Source organism: Calypte anna, chromosome 2 (genome assembly GCF_003957555.1).
Source record: "Calypte anna isolate BGI_N300 chromosome 2, bCalAnn1_v1.p, whole genome shotgun sequence".
NCBI lineage: Eukaryota > Metazoa > Chordata > Aves > Apodiformes > Trochilidae > Calypte > Calypte anna.
The window spans coordinates 34,468,922-34,493,676 of record NC_044245.1 but is presented as its reverse complement, the minus strand read 5'-3'; the positions used below and the strand labels follow the sequence as shown (position 1 = coordinate 34,493,676).

Below are 24,755 nucleotides of genomic sequence, written 5' to 3'. Positions count from 1 at the left end.
TGCTTAAATAGGTGAGATTAACCATAAACATATCAGAGTGACTTTAAAGATAGATCATACTGCAAGTCCTTGGTCTCTGTAAACGTGAGTTTTAGTGCTTCTAAAATCCTTTGTAGGGGCATTATTTTCATAACATTTGAGGCATTTTGTTAATTTTTTTTAATATTAAAAAGAAACAGAAATAACCATCTTGGGCTGGTGCTGAGGCCACGGGTTCAAGACTCCTCACAGCCTCACCCTAACGGTGATGAGCGCTAGTGGCGCAATGAAGGTAGCACAGTGCTGAGAGAAGCAACTGACCTCTCTGCAGGCATGCTCAGAAATGAGCTGAGCCTGTGAGTTTGAGCCTGTGAGTTTGAGCCTCACCTTTTATTGGCCCCCTGGTCCTGCTCATGCGCAGTGGGGGCCCACCCTAATCAGGCACAGGTGGGCTTAACACAAGCTCACGCCCACTACCTGGCAATTAGTGGCACCTGGTTGCCTCATTTCACTACAGGCTGGCAAGGGAAGTTTGTCTTTTTGCTTTTGTTTTGCAACTGTTTGGCTTAAGTAACAGCAAAGCTGGTAAAACACCTTTTTCAAGTCTACCTCTTTTTAAGATATGGACAACCTCCCTCTCCCCCTGAAATACAGTATTTGCAACATCAGTGGAATCTGTTGGTGGGTCGCAGCTACCAAAAAAGTTACTTCATTTATATGTGAACAGGGCTTCGCATGTCCTTCTTTTGGTACCTGGACTCTTGTCAATCTTGACCTCAGCTTCTTCCTGTTAAGTGGTGGAACAGTAGGGTAAAAGCAGCATTGGCCACTTTACATTCAAGGCAAAGAGTGGTTGAAATTTCCCCTCCTTTAAGTAATTATTTTTTCTTCTGAGACTATCTGTACCAATTTGCTTGTGGTAGGAACCTTTCCTAGTTCCTGTAAGAAAAAAGCTTGTGGTTGTGAAATAATGCCATTGAAATTTGTTAGGACTTTTCTGTGTGCCCCTTATACATTGAAAAGAGATTTTTCACAGTGATTTAAATGCAGGAAGTTCATGAAAGTGAAGTTCTCACATCAAGTTGCTTATGATAATTATCTTGTAGGGCAAAACTTTTTACTCTGCTATATAATAATGAAGATTTGGCTCATGATTGTGTGCAGAAATACTCATGTGCAACGATGCTATATAACTGATGAAGAGGATGCATATGCCTTTTCTATTATTTTCTCTCTTTACAATACTTCACCAAGTTGGGATTTTGCAGCGCCCTCAAGCTGCAAGTTATTTCAGCGTGGAGTAACGTGTTTTAGTGATTGCAACTTGGTTCAGCACTCAGTGATTAATTTTGTTGTAACACACTTCACAGAAATTGCCTGATTTCATCTGAGCAGTTCAAAGATGACACAATGAAATTTATGGTCTTAGCCTTAATTATATATTTATCCTACTTGTCTGGTTGCCTAGTGTTAAACAGGTTGTGGATGTGAGAAATCGGAAGTATCGAATCCTATGGATGAATGGTTGAGTAACTCCATCTCCCATACATTTAAGTCTCTAAGTAGTGATGTGGAGGGGATCTAGAACAAAACCCTGTGATAGTTTATATGAAATTCAAATACAACTTTTAAAATTTAATATTTTTAAATACTGCATTAAAGAAAAAACAAAACAACCAAGGTTTCCAAATAAGTTAAATAAGTGAACATAGAGAAAAAATCCACACAGCATTACAGAAAGTACATAGTGCTTTTTGCTTCCCACTGTGGAATGAAATCAGTGGAACATTATGCTTATGAGAAGAGACAAATAGTGAAGGCGTCTAATGTACAGTGGGTGGCAATTTGTTCTACCAGATTTAAAATGTTACAGCAAAACTAATGAAGTAGAGAGTCGTCCAGGCCATGTTAATTCAAGAAGTGAGGGTAGCTAATTAATACTAATTAACCACTCCCTTCAAAATCTGTAGTTGTTTTTGTGTGTCTGCTGTCTGGATATTTTTCTTACAAAGAGCTCAGATCAGTCCTAGGTTGCGCTGCTTAAATACTTTTCAAGAAAAGGATTTGTCATCTGTGAGTGTTTAATCCATTATAGGTGTCTGTTTGGAAACTATTTCGGCTACTTTTGGCTGACTGACCAGCCTATACATGTTTGAAGAAACATTGACTAAACATTTTACATTGTACAGGGCCATTTTTTGACACTGGCAACAGATTTTTTTTTTCTCCTCTGCTCCTCATTGGCTACTCAGATAGTTGAGGGTGTTGATTGACATATAACATTGTCCTCAGTGGAATAACAGGCACTTGGAGGCTGTGGCTTTAGGCAGCATGTGTGATGTTAGAGAGCAGTACTAATGTATATATAAATGTGTTTAGATGTGAGACAGGGTGCTGATAGTCCAGGCTTGGAGGCTCTGCATCAGGGAATACTAATACTTAATCTTATTGTACTTGTCTTTGCTCTCTTAAAAATATTTTTTTTAAAAGGCTAAGAAAAAAAATCATATTTACTGTCTTTTTATTCTAAACAAGCCTGGGATGGTTTTGGTCTTTTGTAGTTGTTAACCATAATGTTATCCTCTATATTATTATCCTCTATATATTCTCTATTATATCCTCTATATATCCTCTATTATATCCTCTCTATATTATCCTCTATTACTATAATGTAATCCTCTGTTCAAAGGTGTGCTAACATCAAGAAGGTGAATTGAGACTGTCTGATTGGAAGTAAGATACTAGAGTGGGGAGTCAGGGGCCACAGGCAAAGGGCAGTACAGGGTAAGAATTATATATACATTCAGTTCTGTGGTACAAGATTAAGCAAATAAGCATAGCTATCTTAAGGTGATTTTTAACTTGTTCTTTTGTCTGGCCTTTTTGAGGAGAGGAGTGGGCACCAAAGGCAGGAGAGAACATCAGGGTAGAGAGAAAGAGTAGAAAAAAGTGGGGTTAGGGCAGGAGAAAGGAAAGGCACTGACTGAGGTTGAGAAGATGATGATGAGGGAATGGAGGCAGGAAGGAACAGGCCAGTGGCATTTTAAGACTGAGAGAAAAGCTGTCAGTGCTAAGCAAAGTGAACCTGTGCCCTGGATAACAAGGTCTGAGGTGGGCAGGTCTGAGGTGGGTGCGTGAAGGTTACCAGTGCAGCCTTTGTGCCACTCCACCTGGGGCCACATGGATGCTGGCACCTGTGGCATAGCTTGGTCTCTGCTCCTTTCTGCTCTTCTGTGAGAGCCATGTGGTGGCCACAGCACAAGTTTTTCTGCTTTCTTTTTGTCTTCTGTTATTGTAGCTGGGAGAAGAGAAATAATATCCAGCAGTGTTATGTGTAGTTCCCACTAGAGAGCAGAAGTGAATGCAATATTCTCATGACCAGCAACCCAGCAGCTGGTTGCAACATGAATTAAAATGTGTCAAGCATTTTGAGTGCTAAATTCATACAAGGTTTTCTTGACTACTTCTTGCTTCTTTTTTTCTTTTTTTTTTCTTTTTTTTTTTTTTTCTGGAACTGAGACATACAACACAACTTAAAATCATGTCTGATACATGGAGGAGGAAAGGATAGATCCACTTATCAGACTGTGTGCAGTGTATTCCTTGTGTGTCAGACAACCTACCAAGAGACAGGACTCTGCTTTGTGCAGATGCCAGCAAGCAAAATTCTCTGTTTTGGTAATATACCCCTATAGTTGTTACTGGGCTTTTTTCTTTTTTGTCTTGGCATTTTCGTCTTCAGCTGATGTGATATTGAGCTGCTGGTGAGCAGTGGAAGGGTAGTAGACTCAATTCATTAGAGCTTTCCCTTGTCCCCTCTCACACAGATACATGTATCATTGATGTAAAGCAGCCCCAATTTTGTCTCCTTCAGTCACAGAAACTGTTGTTTATAGGTGGAGGTTAATCCCATTTAAGAACTGGATTAGCAGAGACGAAGGAATTTAACCACAGATGCCTAAACTTGAGGTGGGGCAGTTCTCTGATAGTCCTGCTTGGGATTAATGTTCTGCGGACATTCTGGATGGAGACAGTTTTCGTGGCAGGCTGTGCACCACCAAGGTGTAAATCTAATGGATTTTACCATGACAGCAGTTAGCCTGCTAAATGGCTGTGGGTTTTGTAGAAACAAAGGCAAGTAAAAGATCTTTGTGTGTTGCGTGAACCTAACTATGCCTCAGAGAAGTGAGTTGTAAAGATAACACGTTAAGATAGCTGATGCTTTGCTGTCTTTGGTTAGCTTAATACAGAGCAGAGTGTGGTGTGCTGGTAATTACTGCAGAATTTCCCCAGGCACCAGCAAGATCTGTTCCTTTTAAGGATAACAGGCTTGGGGTTACCAGTTGGATTGACACTTGTGCTTTAATCCCTCCACTCTGAACTTCCTTAAAGGTATTTATCTCTTTAGTGACATGTCAATAAAGGCATGTTAGGAAATCCCGGAGCCTGGGATTTTCAGGAGCAAACCTAGGAAGAAAGATTAGGATCAGTCTGAGCTTTGATGGGGTGGGACAGAGGATTCCCTGCTCACTGAATAAAGACATTATCTGCTTCAGGCAGTGGTGTGACATATGCACCTAGCTCAAGCCCAGTGCCCATTCAGTTCAGTTAAAAATCTTTAAGGCATTGCAGCAGAGACAGATTTCAAAAGAAATCTGGTTTTAAAAACAAAACAAAACCCACAAAAAACCACCAGAAAGAACAGATCAAGTCAAACAAAAGTGATTATCAAGATAATGAGCTTTTAAGGATTAACAATGCTGAAAGTAGTAGGAGGAAGCAAGAACAATCCAAATTCGGGGTTTTGCTCATGGTTCCTCTCTCCTCCCTCTCCTCCTACCCCCAATGCAAGAAGAGATGTTTCTCAGAAATAAAAAAATAGCAGCAGTGCTATGGAAGCCCATTTAGTAAACACAGTTTGTATTCTTTATAGTTAAAATAATAAATATAGTTAAAATAAAATGCACCCATAATTGCTTTTAAAGTAATGCATGAAATATTTTGTTAATGACTGTGTAGTAATCTGTACAGACATGATGCATGTTTTCAATTAGGAATTTTTGGATATTTTTTAATGGTCAACTACAAAAGGTGTATTTCTACAATGTACAGAATGGCTGTATTTGAAACCGCAATATGATTTATTTTCTGTACAAGAAAACTTCATAACTATGCACATACTCCTTTTGTTTGTTTGTTTCAGAAATTTAAAACAAGACTACTACTACTTTGTTAGAGGAAAGCAAAACTTAACTGAAAAGGACAATGAGAACAGTGATTGAAAACATTCATTTGAAAGAGAAAGCACTTGAGGGAATTGGTTTGTGTTTGCTTCAGGGTTCTTGGTGGTCAATACTCTGTTTGGCAAGCATTTGGATTCAAGAGCATTTCTGTGTGACTTCTCCGATTTGAGAGCTTCAGAAAATAAACTGCAGAGAAGGGAGAAAGCAAAACTCAGAGTTGCAGAAGAAAAGTATCATGTCCCAGCTGAAGAGATCTTACCACTCTTGAAACATCTCTAAATGTGTTAAACGTATTTCAAAGCAGCTACATAAAAAAAAAAAAAAAAAAAAAAAAAAAAAAAAAAAAAAAAAAGCTTGATCCTTTTAACGTTAAATAATGGAAAGCAGTGAAAACTAATATTTATGAGGGGGATTGTGAAAGCTTGTGTGACAGTTGGAAATTACATCACTGTTGATGTTTTAAATTCTTGTGTAAAGTAATGCAATGGTGTGTTTATGAATGAACAAACAAATGATTGTGCTGTGCTAAGCATGTGCTCTATGGATAAACTGGGTTGAGCTATTTTGTATCTGTTGTCTTCACTTATGTCACTTTGCAGTATACAGCCCCACATGTTTCAGTGTAAATATAGAAAACTCAGTTCAGTGTATGTATTTTTTATTCCAGATACAGACCCACGTGTATTAGAGAAACAAGAACTTCAGCAGCCAACCTATGTTGCTCTAAGTTACATTAACAGGTAAGTGCAGTTATTTTTCAATTATAACTGATCTTGGTTTGCACAAAATCTGTATATATGCATATGCCAAGATGATACACTTATGCATTCTCTCTATTTTGTTTCATGTTATATGACACTACGATAACACCTGATTTGAAAAGACATTTCAATTAAAATGTAACTAAAATTTTAATCACATCTACATAGGGCACAAGCAGCCCTTCAGCTGCATGGCTCTGATACTCTGAAGTTTCGGGCTTTTATGTTTAAGGTGTGTCTTGCACAAAACAAAATTATTTGTCTTTGCTTATTTTTCTGCTTTCTTGCACTCCACACAACTAAGTGGAGAAAGAAATTTGTTTTCGGTCATAAGTTACGTTTAACTGGCAATAGTCCAATATGTAAGAGAATTTTTTACCACAGTGTAAAATCTTTAAAATCTTTTAAAATCTTGCTTACTAGCTCTGTATAACCTAAAACTTGGAAAAATTAAGAAATTAAACCATTTTTTAAAGGATTTATCTAAACAACAAAGCCTTGGCTTTTCCCTTATTGACTGATGGCAGAACAGAAACCTCCAGAGTACACCAGCATGGAGGAATGGAAGAGGTTCTTGTGTTTCAGGCTTTGTTATGGTAAACAGCAGCCTGTGAGAGCTACTCCTTGCTTTCCCTTTCACCTAAAGGCATTACAGAAATCAATGGAGGTAGCTCAGATTGCTTTTCCTCTGGGAGGGAAGTGACCCCTTGAACATGCTGCATGTAAGGGAAAGATGTGAAGGGTTTGTGCAGTTCCAGTTCCCCCTTTTCAGTATGCTTGCCACAGTGTACTGTGGTTGAATGTTAGTTGCATTTTGAAAATGCATTTTTCAATATTCTAAATGGGATTGTGTTTTATAGATGGGACACCTTTTGTGTATTTGCTGGCTAGGGGATGAGATACAAATTTACAATTCTGTAAGATTAACCCAAAATTTAATTAAAGATAGACTGAACTGATTGAAACCCTCATAGGTGATACAAAACATAAAAATTTTCTTTCCAATTCTAGTTCATGTTAAAAAACCAAAAAAACCAAAACCAAACAAAACCAACCAAATAAAAAACCCCAACATTTTTTCAAACACAGAATCTACCGTTTTGCTTTGTATGATATTTGCTGTAGAAAAGGGGTGTCAGGGGAGAAGGGAGAGAGGGCAGGGATGACAACTTTGAGGTATGTTAGTAAGAAGGGGTGTTCACTTGGTGAAATGACTAAACTTTCTCCACTGCATGAGACTACGATGATTAAGAATAGGTGGTACTGACATGATTTCCTACTTGGCAAGTTACTCCTGCTCTTCCTGGAGACAGTTCTACCCTTTAAAACATTTTGAAATTAACCAGGACCCTTTTAAGCACTTATTTCTGTTGATCTCATTTAATGCATAAAAGTGGTTTTCTTTTTTCTTTTTTTTTTCCCCACCATGTAGGGTTGGTATGTTGTTACATATATAGGGATGCTTCTCTCTTTCCATTATGTACTTGGGTGTTTTCTCTTGTTGCTTCTGTGATAATTTTATTTAATGTCAGGGAGAGAGATTTTTTTTTCTTTTTAATTAGGGAAAAGTTATCCTAAGAGTTTTTAAAATAGTTTGGAAGTAACGCTTCATCCAGATTAGATTATTTTGATAATTTTTTAAACTGAGTTCTTAGTGCCTGAGGCAGTCTTAGTTACTCACTACACATTTTGTTGTAACTTTCTTACCCTTTCAATTCTTAGAAGTAATTCTGCAGAAATGAATTGAGTTGTTCTTATAGTAAAACCCAATCTGAATTGACTCTTATTTAAACCAGCTGCTATTTAATTGCTTTTTTAATTGTATTTTAATTTTTTCCAAAGTGCTGATGTCTTTCATTGAACCACCTGCTCTGTGCAGCTCAAGCTCTTGAGGGAGCAGCAATATCCATTACACTACGAGACATGCCTTTTTATTTCCCATTACATATGCCAGAGCTGAGTTCTGCTTTGTTGTCCCAGGCTATGAACTCAGATTTTGTAGCCTAATACATGTCATAAACATGTTGCATACTGTTAGATATCAAACACCAGATACTGCTGCACTTTTTTTAAACCCATGCTTTTATGGCTTCCAAGTGGAACTGAACTTAGCTTGGTTCCTGCTGTGAGTTCCAGACCTTAAAACAATACTTCTCTGTAGGTTTGTATATTCAATATGTTCTATGTGGGCCATACGTTCTCATGGAGCCTGGGAAAATAGAGACTTCTGATTCTCAGGGACTGCCAAAATTATATGATAAGATGTACACTTAATATATGTTGTGGTAGAAAGATTAAGTGGGTGTGCTTTATGCGCTGCTCATTGCTATGGTGTATGGTGGCCACTATAAGCTGAAACCATAAATCTGGGTTGTCTGGTGTGATAGCTGGGAGGGTAAAGCAGATAGTAAAGACAGAAGGGTCCAGGAGTCTTTGTTTGCAATCTAAAACATAGTCTTGTTGCCATTTACCTTCTAGCCCAGGTTTTCTCAGGCATATTAATACATAATATTGTATTATTGTGCCTCTAAGTTCAGAAACAATGTTCAGATTGTCAGCACCTGAATCTATACGGCTCCATCTCTTTCTCTGCTGGAGATTTACTGCCATTACAGCCTTCAGTAACGACACACAGATGCAGTTTCCATAGTGTGTGATCTTCATGTAGACAGATAAGGTGCCTTTGAAAACCAGTGGACAAAATATAAATTTTAAGTTATAATGGTTTAATATTGCCACATCAAACACTTGAACTGGGCACTGACCGAGTTGCTGCAAATCCTTTGCTCAGACAAAGTTTCGTGTAGCCTTAATGCACTCCTCAGTATTGATGATTGTTCCCTACTTAATTTCCATTTGCTTTCTTAGAAGTCAAAATTAGAGTCAGTAAAGCAAAATACTGCCAAAGCAGATGTAGTTCATCTGCTTCCATCATATAAATATGAGAGTGGTTTGTCTGCAAGGAGTTCAATGGTGCCTCTACCTAAATGGGATACTGGCTGTGATCTGTCAGAATAGTTGCAACTAAGCACTTGGTCCAACATCCTCCAGTACTTTCTTAGAGGTATTTCTTTTGTATGTGGGTCAGGACACCTTTGTATTTTGTATCGCATTGAAATGCAGCAGTTAGTTTCAATATTTAGTATTGCTTATACTACTACTTAAATACAGTATTTATAACTTTAAGTTAATTAACATGACTAGATTTTCCTTCGTGTTTACTGGAACATATATAATACTGTTTGTGCCTGAGCCCATTATTCTGGGACTTTGGCACCAATGGTTTTCAAGTTTGCAGTACTTCTGTGGAATGCACAGCCCTAGCATAACTGCATACTGTCAAGGTTTTTAGGTTTGTGCAGCCTAATTTACACATTCTAAAATTTGTTTAATATGGATACTGCTTGTTGCCTGTGAAAGCACCTGTTGTGGGAGCAGGTTTTGTTGATTTTTTTTATTTTTTTTTTTAAGCAAACCAAACATCTCATGATTATTAGGTCAAGTGAGAAGACAACAAAAGCATACAAGTAATTCTTCTGGCTAAGAACCTGATACTAAAATGCTAAAACTAAAAAGCTTTTCTTTCAAGACTAAGTGAATAAAAATCCCTTGCAATTAAGTTTTAAAAGAGGTGTTTCAGCTTTGAGATGGTACACACCAGAAGTAGGAAGAAGGCGTAATTAATTTATTGGAGTAAATTCCTTTTACTTTGAAAACAGGAGCTAGGAGAGTCATAGTAATTTGTACTATTGAAGCATATTTCACGAATAGAACAACTGAATGTGCATTTAATACTGTTTCTATAAGATAAATTGTCCCTAGGTACAGAAATTAAAAACTTTCATGATGTTGGAGGAAAAGGGAAACTAGAATGCACCTTCAATTGAAATTAAGCTGTCTTAATTATACAGTATTTCTACTGCAAATCACATAATAGCTGTATCAGGAAACCTTGAAAGCAAAGACTAGTGTCATCTTGAAATCTCTAATTAGCTACCAAAATAATTTTCACTATATATTACTCGTAGGGGTATTTTTAACAGTGGTTTTCTATCAATAATTGAGATCATACAAGAGAGGTCATGCAATAAAATAGGATTGATCCTGCAAGCAGTTGCAGCACACTGTGGCAATCGTTTCAGTGTTGCCTGTGGGCAATCTGTTGTAATAGGCTGTCAATATAAAGTTTAATCTTGTGTTCAACTGGGAGCATAAATCAAGCCTATGATAAAACTGAACAGCATTTCTGGATAAAGAGTCCAAGATTGCCCTTGCACTTCTCTGAGCCAGGCCTAATATTTTTGTCCCCTCCAGATTTTATTTTTAACAAACAAGATTTTGCTTCACTGTCACCATTATAAATCCCTGTAGGCTGCAGGCTTCTCTTCCCATTTCCTTTTTCTCTCAATGGGCACTGATTTCTTGAGAAGCAATTTCCCAACTTTGTTTCCTTTTTTAACACTACTAGAAGTAAAATCAATCATTTCTGTGAGCATATGCATTTGTGAAAGGAATTAATTACATACAAAGTTCAAGCCACTGCCGACTGCCCTGGTGTCTTGTCCCGCTCACTGGTTCTGGTTATACTGCTATTACCTTTTTTTCCAGGAGTAAAATTAACAGCCAACACCATAGAATTTAATGATAATTTCAAAGTTATTTTTAGAAGTGGTAAATCTTTAGGTAGTAATATATTTAGTATGCACTATTTTACTAATATAAAACCAAGAATAATGTTTTGGATTTGGAGACAATGCCCTTTGAATTAGATCCACATCATTTCTTAGAGTATCCAGGCCACGTGATACTAGTCCTTTGGGTTTTTTGGGTTTATTTGTTTTTTAAAGGTGTTATGCTCAGTGCTGAGTATCACTATAAGCTGCTTCTTACTCCTTTCTATACAGCAGGGTCCCTGCAGCCACTGGCCTCTTCTTACCATATCTATTCTTTATCGCTGAGGCCACCTTCTGTTGTGTGTTTAGTGCGTTTCCTCTTACAATTATAGAATTATAATAATACAGTTGATTCTGTGCGTGCATTTAGTTCTAACAGTTAAATGTGCTTTCAGTAAGTAGAGGCATTTATGTTAAAGCTACCTAGCAGCATCTGCTGCTTTGGCAACAAATTGCACTTTTTCCTGTGGTTCTGCTGTAACACATTTTTAACAGGTTGAGCTAACTGCAGTAGTTAAATAAGAAGCCAATGAAATACTGTAGCCTCTCAGATGTCATACCAAATAACGGGATGTGCCACGGAAAAGATCTATAGAACATTTTCCCAGCAACAGTGCAAGTCCTGTTGCTTTTAATTTATTTATTTTAAGTAACTAAAAGAAAAACAACTTACAAGCAAATAGTGGAGGCAAAAAAAACTTTTCCATTTCAGGAATCTAGTGGAGATCAGTTTTTCTGCACAGGAAAATTGGAGCCAATGAATCCCAGGTTACTCCACCACCTGTTCAAACTTAGTACATTTTATAGTGTCTAGTACTATAGTTCTTGCCCTTTATCTTCAAATCTAACTTTCCCATTCTGTAATATGATACTGTCTTATTTAAATTAGGTTTAATGACTGTAAAGATGCAGTTATTGGACTATTGATTCTCATCCCATTGAAGGTACATGCCTGTGCTTCGAGTAGCTGTTGGATTGAATGCGTGTGGCAGAATAGTGAAACAAAGGGATCAAAGTAACATGTCAATTGCCAGATAATGTTTTTCTATCTGAGCTTGTTTTTAGGTTTGCAGTGACCAAGTAGATCATGGTTTTTTTATTCATGTATCTATATCTTTATGTTCTGCTATTTGACTTGTTCAAGAGATGGAACAAGACAGACTTCAGATTATAATTCAAACAAGATGTGCAGAAATGAATGTTCATTAGCATAAAGAGAATACCTTTTGGTTTGGAAGGATTTGTACAGTTGGCTTTGGTTTCTCTTTCTCTTTTTATCAGCTTCAAGCTAAGTAAAACTGAAGATTTATATAATGTACAGCTCTTTTACTTCATGTCATCAGTAAAGATCAAAAAGCAGACCAGCATTTTAAAGAAAAGACCTAATGCCATGCACTGAAATAAAAATTACACTATTAATTAAAAAGCATAGTACATGGAAAGATTGTATTGTAATTGTGGGGTTGGATTTTGTTTTTAACTGAGAGGCAATTAGGTTTCTTCTGGCAATACTCACATAGAAGACTCAGGGACAGAAAAAATCCATCTTTTGAGTCTCAAGTAAAAGAAGCATTGCCGAGTCAGCATCATTCCTTGCAAGCATGCATATACACACCTCTGTGTCTATAGTTTAGTGAGCAAATACTTGAGCTGTCAGTATAAATCTTCAAAGCTTTCGGGATTCTTGTCTTTATTGGTATTTCTTCCATCTTTCATCAATGTGGCATGCCAGAATTGGTGAAAAAAATAATCTTGGCTTTCTGGCACTGTTTTTTGTCTTGTCTGGTCCAGTTTTAATTCTGCATATATTTTCCATTCACTCTTGCACAGGTCACTTCATTTTGGGGATGGAGGGGAGAAATTCTTCAGTTTCTCTTGTTTTGTAAAGGAGGGTATTTCTTTTCTGTTCAAATTTGACCATAACCAGTAGTGGTGTTTTCAGAAGGACTGTGTGGTTGCTATATGAAAAAAAATCAGATTTTTATTTCATTGTAATCTATGGAGGGTAACAGCTCTCTCAGTATCTGTATCAGTATCAATATCAGTATCTATTGCACGATAGCACAGTGAGGTCCTTATTCTTGTTAGGCGCTGATAATAACATACGTTGATCCTTTGTTACAGTTATTTAACATACTCACAAAGCTATTCAAAAAAGCACACTAATGTTCTAGTTTAATATCCTCCGTAGAAATCAGAATTTGCGGAAACTCCATTATGCTTTGATTCCAGAGTGAAGGATGAGCAAAAATTTTACATTTATGCCTTAGTTTTCTTTCAAGTCCTGTAGCAGAACGTGTAGAGGCATGGCCTGAGCATGCGTCCACAGCCCCATGTTTGAGGCACTCAGGTGCTAATTATGAGGTGGGAGGCGTGAGCTTGTGTCAAGCCCACCTGTGTTAAGACCCTGCCCCCACCCAATTAGTGTTTGCCTCAGCTGTGCATGAGCAGGATTGGGAGGCCAATAAAAGGTGAGCTTCCCAGCACACCCTCAGCTCACTCTGGGGCAGCCAGAGTGGGGCAGCTCAGACCAGCTGAGTCTGGAGCAGAAGCCCCGAGTGAGGCTAGCTGGGTCTGAAGGCAGCAAAACCAGAGCACTGACTGTGCACCTTGGTGAGAACACCTCTTTGACTTTGAAGCGCCGTACCCCAAGAAAGGTTCACCTGTCTGCACCCATCTACATTGTGCAATCTTAGATAAAATGCCTCAAAACAGTGTCTGTTCTTTCTATCTTTACCGCTCAAAGAAACAGCTGCTCTGTGCACCGAATTACTTCCTGTCCTGGTAAGTTTTTTAATGTAAATCACCATCAACAACAGCAACAAAACATTACACGCAGGAGAGAAAATAACAGGCAGAGTAGATGACTTTCTAGGAAAGGTCCTTGCTGTCCATATTTTGCTAAAAGCTTGTTGTGACTATCTTGAATTGCATGTGGTGACTTACATACTGGCAGATTTACCATCCCTGGAATCCAGAGCCAGCCCACCCCAGCTGCTGCTAATATTCACTGTCTGTGGCCTGTTTTTTCTAAAACCTAAGTTTTATTTCTCACCAGTCTTCTGTAAAAAAGTAGTTCTGCTTCGTTTTCTAATGTTACTGATCCTATTTTTTTATAATAATATTTCATGGTAATGCTACCCATTTTGATTTGTTGCTGAAATGCTTGTATAGGATAACCTACAGTGAGAGTAAAAATTAGAGTATCAAATCTATTAGTTCAAAATGCAAGTTATTGCGTTATTTTTTTGCCCCATATTAGCTTTTTCTTATGTTAATACATTGCACGTACTTCATTTCCTCACAGTAATGAATATTTAATTGATTTGTAATTTATTAAAATGTAACTGAAATACATTCTGGAATAATTTCTGAATTGTCTACAAACACTTGATGTTTCCTTCCCTTCTCTCTCACTCTATATATCCAGGTAAGGACTCTAGCACATCATTTGTGAACTCTTGTTAGTATAGTGAGGGGCAAGGACTGTGAGCTTAAAGGCCATTTAACAAAAAAAAGTTGCAACACAGAGTGTCTTTGGATCTTGCTTTTGGCATTTAGAAGTAAGGCTGCAGTTTGGAGGTTGCACACCAAGGCTGTCCAGCCTATATAGCCTAGTCCAGAGACTGAAGTGCAGATGAGAGAATATTCTTAGTGCTGGAGAACTGGGCTTGCCAGGAAAGAATATTGATGTCATCCTGCTATGTAAAGTCTACTGAAATGTGTTAGTCTCAGTCTTAATTTTCATTAAATATTTTTTGCGGTTGAATTGACCTCTCAATTTGACTTTAAGCCAGTGAGAAAGTCTGTATATCCTGCAAGGAGGCATTAATTATCCCACCACTTCCTCTGCAATACTCCAGTGTCCCAAGAAATTGAGGCCAGGTGGAGAGCCAGATGGAGTTGGCTTCTTCCTTTGTGTTCCTAGTGAGGCCAGGGGTGAGTTCAGCAGGTTTTGCAGTCCATCAGCAAAATGCTTTTGGAAGATGGTTCTCCAAGATCTGTGCCTGGAATAACTCAGGTTGTGAGAGTCACCAAGCACTTTCAGTGCAGAGCTGGGAGGAAACCATGTTGAGCACTGGAATCCCTGTTTCCTGCTTGTGCTTCATGCTGTGGAAGAGCAAACCAAAATGAAGGTTAAACCAGAAGTCAAATCAAAGCAACAGGTAGATAAAAATCATGAGAATAACAGAGAATAATGAGGAGGTATATATCATGACAAGCTTTTAGTTTAACTGCCTTGATTGTGAGCAAGTATTATATAGCAAAAAAATGTTTAATATGATCAAGACAGAATAAGCAAAGGTTGCTGTGTAAGTGAATTTTATTTGGGTTTCAGTTTTCCTTTGGAGCTGCTCTTATAAACTTGCAAAGTGTTATTAGTGTTAAGAGGAAGAAGCCCTGGCACGTTGCCTCTGAAAATTATTTTTTCTGGTTATTTTTGCTAAGATAGTATGGTATCATATAATCAGAAAATGATTTTTCAACCGTCTAGAGAGATAAATGCGTAACCATGGCACTGCCTTTTTGGTTGTTTGAATGCAAAAACAGGAGAGATTGCTCTGATCTTGTTCTTGGATTTTTCTGAAACTTCTGTTCACACCTCAGAAAGTGAAGACATTTTACAAAACTGTGGAAGTGAGAATTTGCACAATGAAGTAGAAATAAAACCCTGTAACTGGTGTGTATATATGGGCTACTTCTGACACAAAGCTGCTTGCTTGTGAATACAGATGGACAGTTACATACCTCTGACTTCTGAAAGTCTAATTCTAAAATCTAATCTACAGCTCTGGCACTGCCAGCTGTACCCACATGGAGAGGTATTTCAGTGAGACCTGCCTCATTGTTGTAAATCTGCATGACATCCCATGTTAAACTCATTCTCCTGTAAAAGTGTGAACTTCCATTTTCTGCATACCCTTATTTCTTCAGCATCTGATGCTCTGGTACACTGCAAGGAATAGTGAACATTTTGAGTAATTCTCCTCTGACTTTTTTTTAATGCTGTTAGACTGAGGTTATGGAATCTGGTGGGTTTGATGTGGTTTTTGCTGTTGTTCTTCCAGCTTCTCCATGTAATCTTTCCCAGACCTTTCTTAATGTGTCAGGTGTTAACCCATATTTCTAATTAAGCTTTCATAGTGAGGCCTGCAGCCTCAAGGTTCACTTTGTAGCTTCCTTCTGCTCCTCCTTTCTTTGCTCTTCCTACTGCCCCCAACCTCTTCAGGCTTCTGCCACTGTCTGTTATGTTCCCCTCTGTTGATGGCTGGCAGTGTGTTGGCCTTGAGGAGAGTGCATAATCTTGGTGGATCATTATAAGCTGATGAAGGTGCAGAAGAAACAGATTGTTCCATAGTTGCATATGACTGACATTTCATATTTGCCGCCATCAGTGTTGCAGATTGACTGTGTGCCTTGAATCAGTAACTTTTCTCAAGAACACTTGAGATGGGAATAGGTTTGGTTTATTTATTGTGGATAGGAAGACCATTCCTACTAACATCCAGTTCACACATAGCTCCTGTGGTGGTAGTGGTGTATTCCTTGACAATTTGTGGTAGTAAGTTCCCCTGCTGTTACACACAATATAAAGCAATTTCTACAAAACCAGAGGTGGTTCAACCACCAGAGTGGTTTTGTTCCCTGCACTAACTTCCAAAGTAAAACACTTAATAAAAGGTTAAAAACACCCAACCCAAAACATCTTCAAGGTCAGTCTGTGTATTTATGTGTGACTTCCTTTTCTACTGTGTGTTATTTCATTTGCTCATTTACCATTTCTAAAAGGTCAATATTTACCAAAAGTTGTTTAGCAGTTTAAACCAGGTCAGTTGAGCAATGCCACTTGCAAGAGGTAGCTGAAGATTTTTCTCTATATAGAGAATTATCATGGTTGATGCAGACTTTACAACCACAGAACTTAAATGTAAGAGTCTGTTTTGAGTATTTCCAGTAGTGAAACATTGAGATTACGCTTTTAAGGAGATCTTTGGGATCTGACCAACTACAGAAATACTATGTTACCTCTGTTTAGATCCTAGAAATGCCCTGAATTTGCACCCAGTGCTGTAAAACAACTCTAATAAAAAGAAAACCAAGAATGGTACTGTTTTCAATAATAAAAATACCTCTTGCTAAATGTACTTCTCATATTCTGCTAAATAAACTTTAAAAATGACATTTTTGTGAGGGATTGCATATACATAAAGGGAAGTACTTACATTTCCTGTTCCCATTAATTTTGCCATGAAAAATGTAACCCTTTATTTTTCATAGTTTTTCTACTGAATTCTTTTTCACAGTTCTTGTAATTATGCACCCAGAGGTTGCCCTTTGTTGTTGCTCAATGTAAAAAGCTGGGAAAAGGGTTTGTAGAAACCTGTTGTGCACTTATATAAAATGAATATATTTCTCCTTGTGCTCGTATAAGAAACATACAATCAATAGGTAACAACTCCTCATTTTTCTTTTAATGCTTCCTGTAGTACAACCACATTTATTCATATTGGCACCTAAGGTCCTGTGCACGTAATTGGTCATTTGCAGCATACATTTCAAGGGTCTGAGAAATACTGCTGATTAGTTTTGATTTTGCCCATCTGGTTCAGTTAAAATACTGCTGTTAAAATACAGTTAAAATCAGCAAAGCTAGGCTGGAAATTGTAGATAGTGCCATTGCTCTGCGGTAAAGCAGTGTACATCCCTCACAGTCATAGTGATACCCTGTGGGACTTAGGACCAGTGAGGGCCCTTGACTGAACAGTACATTGATTTCAAGTGTATCCACCTTAAAATCTCTTGTAGAAAACCTCCTGACAGTTTCTAATTGACTTATTTTACAAATCACATCTGCATAAATGAAGACTTAACTTCAGTCATCTCAGCAGCATGTTGCTTGTGAGAGATTAAAGTTGACTATCTTCCTACATGACCTGGACCTTTAATATTATGAAACATACTTTGTCTTTAAAATATTTTTGTACAGTGATTAAATCCTTCCCAGAACTGAATGTAACACAGATTTTGTTTTGTGTCAGACTACAAAATTAACAATATTTTGCTTACATGATACACAATGTGAAATAACAATCCTATGTCCTTTCCCAGAGGTATAGTAACTTGGGATTTTTAAATTTTAATATGATGAAGTAAGGAAACATTGCCAGTAGTACAGGCTTTATAGGAAAAGAAGTCATGTATTTTAATGAGCTAGGCAATTAAGTTTATTTTGGCATTGTATTCATGTGATCCATAAAAGATGTTCAGTTTCCTCATTTTTATTTTCCTTTTCCTTCTGTACCTCCGTGACAGTATATGCAGGCAGAAAATACTGCTTCAGTGGAGTTTCGGCTTAGTTATTTCACATCCTGAACATCTAAAAAGCATGCTGGGGGGGGGTGTGCATGTGTTGTGATGAAAAGGCTTACAGTTTCATAGTAAATGGTTATGATAGGGCAAGAAAAGAACTAAGGCACAGAGGTATTCTATCCACTTTTCTTGAAATGGTTTCTTGGCAAAAACTGTAATGAAGTAGAAGTCCATTAACCATGAACAATTTTTGATTTGTAGCAGCAGTAATTGTATGCATACTGCTTGTTAATGCATGTTCTCACATATGGTATAAAACTAAAACATTACTATCTCAAGAGTTCTTAATTTTTGCTGATGTCCTCATTTTGTTTGAGACATTGTTTATTGGGGCAGCATGTAGGGCACAGGGAAACTTTCACGATGAAACCTGAAACTGGATGAAACAAACCTGAAGGTTGGATCGAGTTCACAAGAACATTTGCTGAGGTTTCTTAAGTCTGGGTTGAATTTGCAGCCAATCTGTGCTCACTTACTGTGCATTGAAAGAACCACAAGAGATGTATTGGTTGCATATGGTTTCAGCCTTCAGTCATTTCACACTACTGGTGACTTCAGTCAAAACTGGACATAGCTTGCTCAGACTCCAGTGGAGTGAACTGAGACCTGTGTAAAGTGATTTAAAAAGTCAGATACAGCAAGTGGTTTGACAGTATCATCAGGTAAAGGAGACAGAATGCAAGTGACTATTGTGCTTCCAAAAAAACAAAGAGGAAAGGCAGGCACAGGCATGATTTCCCATCACACTTAAGAAGCTCCCACTTGGTCATTATTGGATGGGACTCTACATGCAAGATGGGGATTTTGTTGACAGGGAAGAGAGGGCAAGGCAAGGCTGATGAGCAGAGGTGAGGATAGGTTCCCCTTGTGGGTAACAAGCATGGGATTTTTGTGGAGGATTTCTTCCAGAGAGGGCGAAAAGCGAGACAAATTTTAATTGTGGGATATGAGTGTTTGAAGGTGAGTAAAAGACTGAACCAGCTAAGTTACAGGATGATTGAAAAGAGAAGTCAAGGGAGGGATACACAAACTGAGTCCAGGAAGCATCCTTCATTGTGATGGATGGGGGTCAGTGTCTCATCTTGGCAGTTAAGAGAAGGGAGGCACTAAATTTTTCATGAGAGGGTTATTTCTGGGTCCTGATGAAAAGATATGAAAGCTTTCTAATTTGAATCTTCTCTAGTACATATAATCTGGGAGAACCTTGTTTCCTCATCCTCAGAAGATACTTGCCAACACTGGTGCTTGCAGCTCTGCCCTCTGAGCACTGACTCAGAAGTCACATGAAGAATATTAGAATATCTAGGACTTGGTATTGTTCTTTTGAAGTAATGCCGCTGACAAGTAATTCTCTTTTTATCTCTCTGTCAACAATGCCAAAACCAAATTCGCGAGCACTTGAAGCTGCTGCTTTAGTTCCAAAATATGTGGAAATGTATTCAGCAAAAGAAAAAATAATAAATAAGAAGTGATCTTTCAAAACGTATGTAGAAAGCCTGGTTTCTGAACCCACCATACTTGATGCCATTCAGAGTTGTGGAATGTGCTGGCTGTTTTTCACTAAGCTTAACAGTAGAGTGTAAGTCTTAAAAGCTAGATTAATTAATCTAATCTTCATCTAATAAGTTTTTGGCTGGGCAAGAAAGGCCCAAATGAGTGCTCTAGGTACTGATGGAAAGCTACAGCTTTCCGTGCTCTAGGTACTGATGGAAAGCTACAGCTTTCCATGCTCTCTTGAGCAGTGCTCAGCTGCTACATGCTCTCTGGTAGTGCAACCTTGGAGTAGCCTTGGCATGTACAAGTTTAGAGAAAGCAGATTTCCTTTATTTTTGCTGGTCATAAGCAATTTGTTTTCTGTCCGTATAACCTAATGGGAAACTCTCTATGGCCTTGTGTTTGGCTCTCTGACTTGCCTTGCAGTACTTCCCACAACTGCTGGTTCATACTTGGGAAATTCACTAAACACCTATGAGAAATTAAATACCTTGCTATAATGTAGTGGGATCAAAGGAAGTTGTAAAGAACAACATAAGGTAGAACCAATTCTAGGAGGAACCCAGATATCCAATAAACCACCCAAATTAAATCTTAAGTCTTCCAGTTATGTCTCTTCAGCTCCCATCTCCCTGTGGATACTGCGTGCTACTGGCAAAGTCTGTGGAGCTGAAATTGGGATCCTGTGGTAGCTGTGACAGAGAATGATATCTGCAGGGACAAATGGTACCAGTCTTGAACAGTGGGCCTTCAGATGGGTCTGTGTGCTTAATTTGTAACTGAAGTTTTTCTGCTTTTAACAACTAGTCCACAGTATCTGAACTATAACCCCAGTTTTCAAATGACGCTGAGGAGTTGGTTAGACAATTCCATTTGCATTCACTTTTCTATATCAAGCCTTAAAAACTGTATTTGTAGAAAGAAGGCATACTGGCAAGACTTCAATGTGACAGCAGCAGTTCACAGAAAGCAGTGTTTTCATGGTCATATCTGTGACACAGCTTTGAAGAGAAGAAAACTGGATAGTCCCTGAGGAGCAATTCAGCCAAAGCATCTCAGAGTTGTAAGAACTGACCAGCATTAGCCTTGTAGTTCTTGATGCCTCACTGTGTATTTGTTCTCTCCTTTTCCCCCTCCTGATTTCCTGTGAAAACAAAATTACTGCAACTCAGATTGTGCCTGTTGCAGGTAGTCAACAATTTCAAATGAAATTACTGCAACTCAGATCGTTCCTGTGTTGTCTTTTCCCCTGAAAAACTTTGGAGCATTTCTTTGGAGCATTGTTTCTCAGTATCTTGAAGCAATAGGAACAGAGCTGATGACTTAGATTGAATTTTCTGAGATGCTGTGAGATTTAAGAAGTGTCACGTAGGTTAAGAGGTGGTGATAGGATATCAAAGACTCACTGCAGTATAGAGGAGCATAGGATCTCACCAGATAGGAGGGAAGAATGAAAGGAGAACAAAATGGGGTCTACAAGGCGTTCATATTCCCCTTTAACCCCTGTTCATGCCTTATGACTTTGAGACTAAAAATATGTATTTTTCAAACACTGCTAGGGGAGTTGCAGAGGAAGAAAGGTATTTTGGATGAAATGCCTTCTGTTGTACCTCTTTTGTTGAAGACTGTTTTAATTGCTGTTAACAAAGAGAAAATCACTGACAGTAGCCAAGTTAAGATGAATGTACACTTTCAATTTTTCTGTTTATCTCATGTGGGGAGGAAATGGGAAATGTTTTCTGTGGGAATTAAGAGGATGGGAATAATAAATATTTCCAGCATGTAAAATACCTAAATGTGTTTTTCTTTAAATACTGTCCGTGTTAATGTTACTGCTCTTTCCTGGCATTATTTGACTTTTGGGAAAACTGTTAGCAAAGGTATGAAGCTGCAAGTCAAGATGTACAGGTTCTGTTCCCCATCCCATCAGTTATCTGCTTTGCAGTCTGAAGTAAGTCGTTCTGCCCCTATATCACTTCCTCATCTGACTGATGCTTTGGCTGACTGTTGACAGATTCCTTCATGTCTATGATAAAAAGTACTTTATATCAGACAGGTGGTGTTGTCAACTGCATCTCTCCAGTTGGTGTCTGTTCCTGCAGCATATTGAGAATTACTGTTAATAAGCTAATCAAATACAAGTATGTTAATTTAATTTCAATGAAACAGATGTTACTTTAAATTCCACGATACGTAACACACCGATTAGTTTTTTCAAGACTGGACACGATGGGCAACTTAATGTAAATTAAATTCAGAAATTTCCACTAACATAAGTGGAAAGACTGCTCTGATTTAGAAAGGTTTGATTAGTTTTTCTGCCCTCAGTTGTTCATTTTCCTACACATTTTTTCTGCTTTGGTAATCTGGTTTAAACAAGAAATAAAACAATCAAGGTGCTCCATCAAGGGTTGCTTTCCAGTAAGAGCCTGCACAGAAACAAACAGGACTAACAGCTGTGTGAAAATGTATATGCTGGGAGACTTCTTTCAAATTCTTTGTGCTTGGCAGTCATATAATAGCTTAGATCTGTTAGCTCCCTGAATTTGCCATTTGTCAGATAATATGCAAAACAATTTATGAACTTGAATGTGTTGTATGTATAGAATAATACTAAAATTAGGCTCTGTAAGCTTCAAAAATTATATTCCAAGAAAACACCAAAATTAGTTTGCAGTCCCTTCTCATCTTTAAATTTCATGTTTTTAATAGTGATTGGTAAAAAGCCCACACCTCAAAGTATTATTGTCCACACTTAATATATTGTCCTTATTTCTGCGGAATTAGTGAGCTTGAAATCCTACTGACAGGAGAATATTTTAGTCCAGATGGCCTCAGCTTTTTGTAATTTACCTTTTAATGTATGGCTTGCCAGCTGGGACAACTTTGCATTGGGTGAAATTTGCATAGCCATCAGATATTTGTTACATGCCTGGAAAGAAAAGTGGGAGCAAGTTCTGGTTTATGCTAATGCTTTGCTATCACCACATGCTACCACTAAAGCAGCAAAAAAGAATTACACTTTTCATTTGTTTTCAGCAGTTAAATTATGAGTCTCTGCCTTATAAATATTAGATATTTTTCCATGAGCTCTTTAGTACTGATGAAGCAGGCAGTGCTTTAATCATGAAATTGTTTCACCTTGTTAAAATACTGCCATTCTTGTTGAACAAATTGTTATAAAATACTGAATACATGCACCAGGCATTTCCAGACTTCAAATAAATTTTCAGACAAAATAAACTAAAACATTATGGGAATTCACTTTTTAATGCTTGTTTTTACTCTAGTTCTATTTTTGTTACGGTAGTTTTAAAAGATTAAAAATTACTGGTTCTAAAATAGTGCCATACTATTCTTGTAAATGTCCCAATAACAACAATAATTAATATCCTCCCATTTGCATTTTAAGCCACTCCATTTCCCTAGTCATCTATTACTTGGATGTAAAAAATCATTTCTAGTGAAAACTTGGCACAAAATACCCAAATTCCATACTTTTTACCAGATGTAAAAATAAAAGTGAATTAATTCCTCTTTTTTTTTTTTCCACCAATTAAGGGACTCAATAAAGTATGAGTTAAATTTGGTCATTGTTTTGATAAATTGTTTTCAATTTCAGAAGTTCAGAATAGCTCTGGTTTAAAAAGAAGAAAAAATTAAAATAAAAATTGCAGAAGAGAGGTAGAGAGGAAGGGGGAGATTTGCCTCACGATTGTCAATGCCATGTAAGTTGCTGCCTTCCAGTATACTGAGCAACCTCAGCTCCTTGGTGATTTCAGAGGAACACTTGCTTCGGACAAGGCACTGTAAGAAAACAGTCACCATCTCCATTTGGCCACCACTTTGGATGGGTTTGGTCACAGATTGTGGTAGGCCACTAATGAGATCTGTCTCAAAATACTTCCCAGTGGTTAATTCAGCCCAGGGGCCTTGTCAGAGGTGTCATTGCTTCAGTCTTCCCTGAAAAAGATTATAACTGCTTCTCACCTACACTAATTTCTTATAAAGACCCTGCTTTGCCCAACTCAAACTTAATACAAAAGCCTGTAGTTTCCCATTGATCTGTCTAGAAAGAAACTTCTTTGAGCCCGAGGTGAAATTTCTGGATGTTGAGAGACCTAGTGAATGATAGATTGAAAAATTATAGCCGATGAGCTGCAAGTTATATTCTGGCTCTAATTTTAATTTTTGCTGGGTAGGAAGTTGATAAATTTTGAGAATCTTTGGAAGGTAGCAGAAGTGTTTCTTTCTTCGGGTTAGTGGTCACAAAAAGCCCACCAGTGTTCCAGCCAGAGCCCTGTCCTCTAACACTGGGAATGTGTGGGTGGTTGTTTCATACAGAGCTGAGGGGCAGTTGTCGCTGGAATGATCAAAGTCTTTTGTGACTGTCCTTGTTTTATAGCAATGAATCATCTCTAGTTAGAAAAGCATCCTCTTTAAGCCTGACTGGAGTTCATGCAAATGGCTCAACTGCATCTCTTATCAGGGGAATTGCAGTTGTGGCAGATTTCTGTCCACAAGGGCTTGCTTGCCTAAGGCATAGATGTGGAGTACACTGTCTTCTCATCAATGAATGTGCATTGCCACCTCTTGAAGAGGCTAAGACAGAGTGGCACAGTAATGAGCAGACCAGGTTTGAAGCTTACTGCCAGTTCTTTTTTACCAGCATAGATTTTTGTAACACTTTGGCTTTGTTCCAAACCGAGTTGAGGTTTCAGGTATGTCTTTGAAAGTGATATATTTTCAAAGCCATAAATGTGCAGAGAGGTACCCTTGTGCATCTGGAGAAGGATCAGGGAGGGAAGGGAACAGTGTCAATGTGTATAACTGGAAGCACATTCCCCCTGGGAAATAAAAGGTGCTCCTCCATTCAAGTCCCTGTTGCTTGTGCTGACAAAGGAAAAGATGCTTGTCCTCAGTGGCTTGTCTGCTTCATGCCTTGCATGAAGGAGGACACAGGTCTACTAAGACTGTATTACATTGACACAGTTCTGGCAAGCATAAAATACTCATTAGGTGAAGTCATACTGAGCCTGAAGAAGAAGGAAGGAAAAAAGTCAACCTACCCTTATCCTAAATGCGTGTATATTGGCATACAGGAATAGACATTTAAAATTTATCACAGGAGTGAGAGTACTTTGCAAGGCAGTGCCCCTTCAGAATGACAAAAGAACAAGCGTGTTTTGTAACTTGAAACTCAGGATTCCTTCCCATTTCTGTCTCTAGTGGTT

At 38.0% G+C, this 24,755-nt stretch overlaps 1 protein-coding gene across 1 annotated transcript in view; it reads left to right on the top strand.

Annotated features, from left to right (window-relative positions):
* The window catches only part of JAZF1 (JAZF zinc finger 1), a 191,900-nt gene that overhangs the window by 96,853 nt on the left and 70,292 nt on the right, over positions 1-24,755 (top strand). Inside the window, exon 2 of the mRNA XM_030446371.1 lies at positions 5,890-5,962. Within this exon, the coding sequence (XP_030302231.1) occupies positions 5,890-5,962 (73 nt within the window). The remainder of the gene's footprint in view (positions 1-5,889; positions 5,963-24,755) is intronic.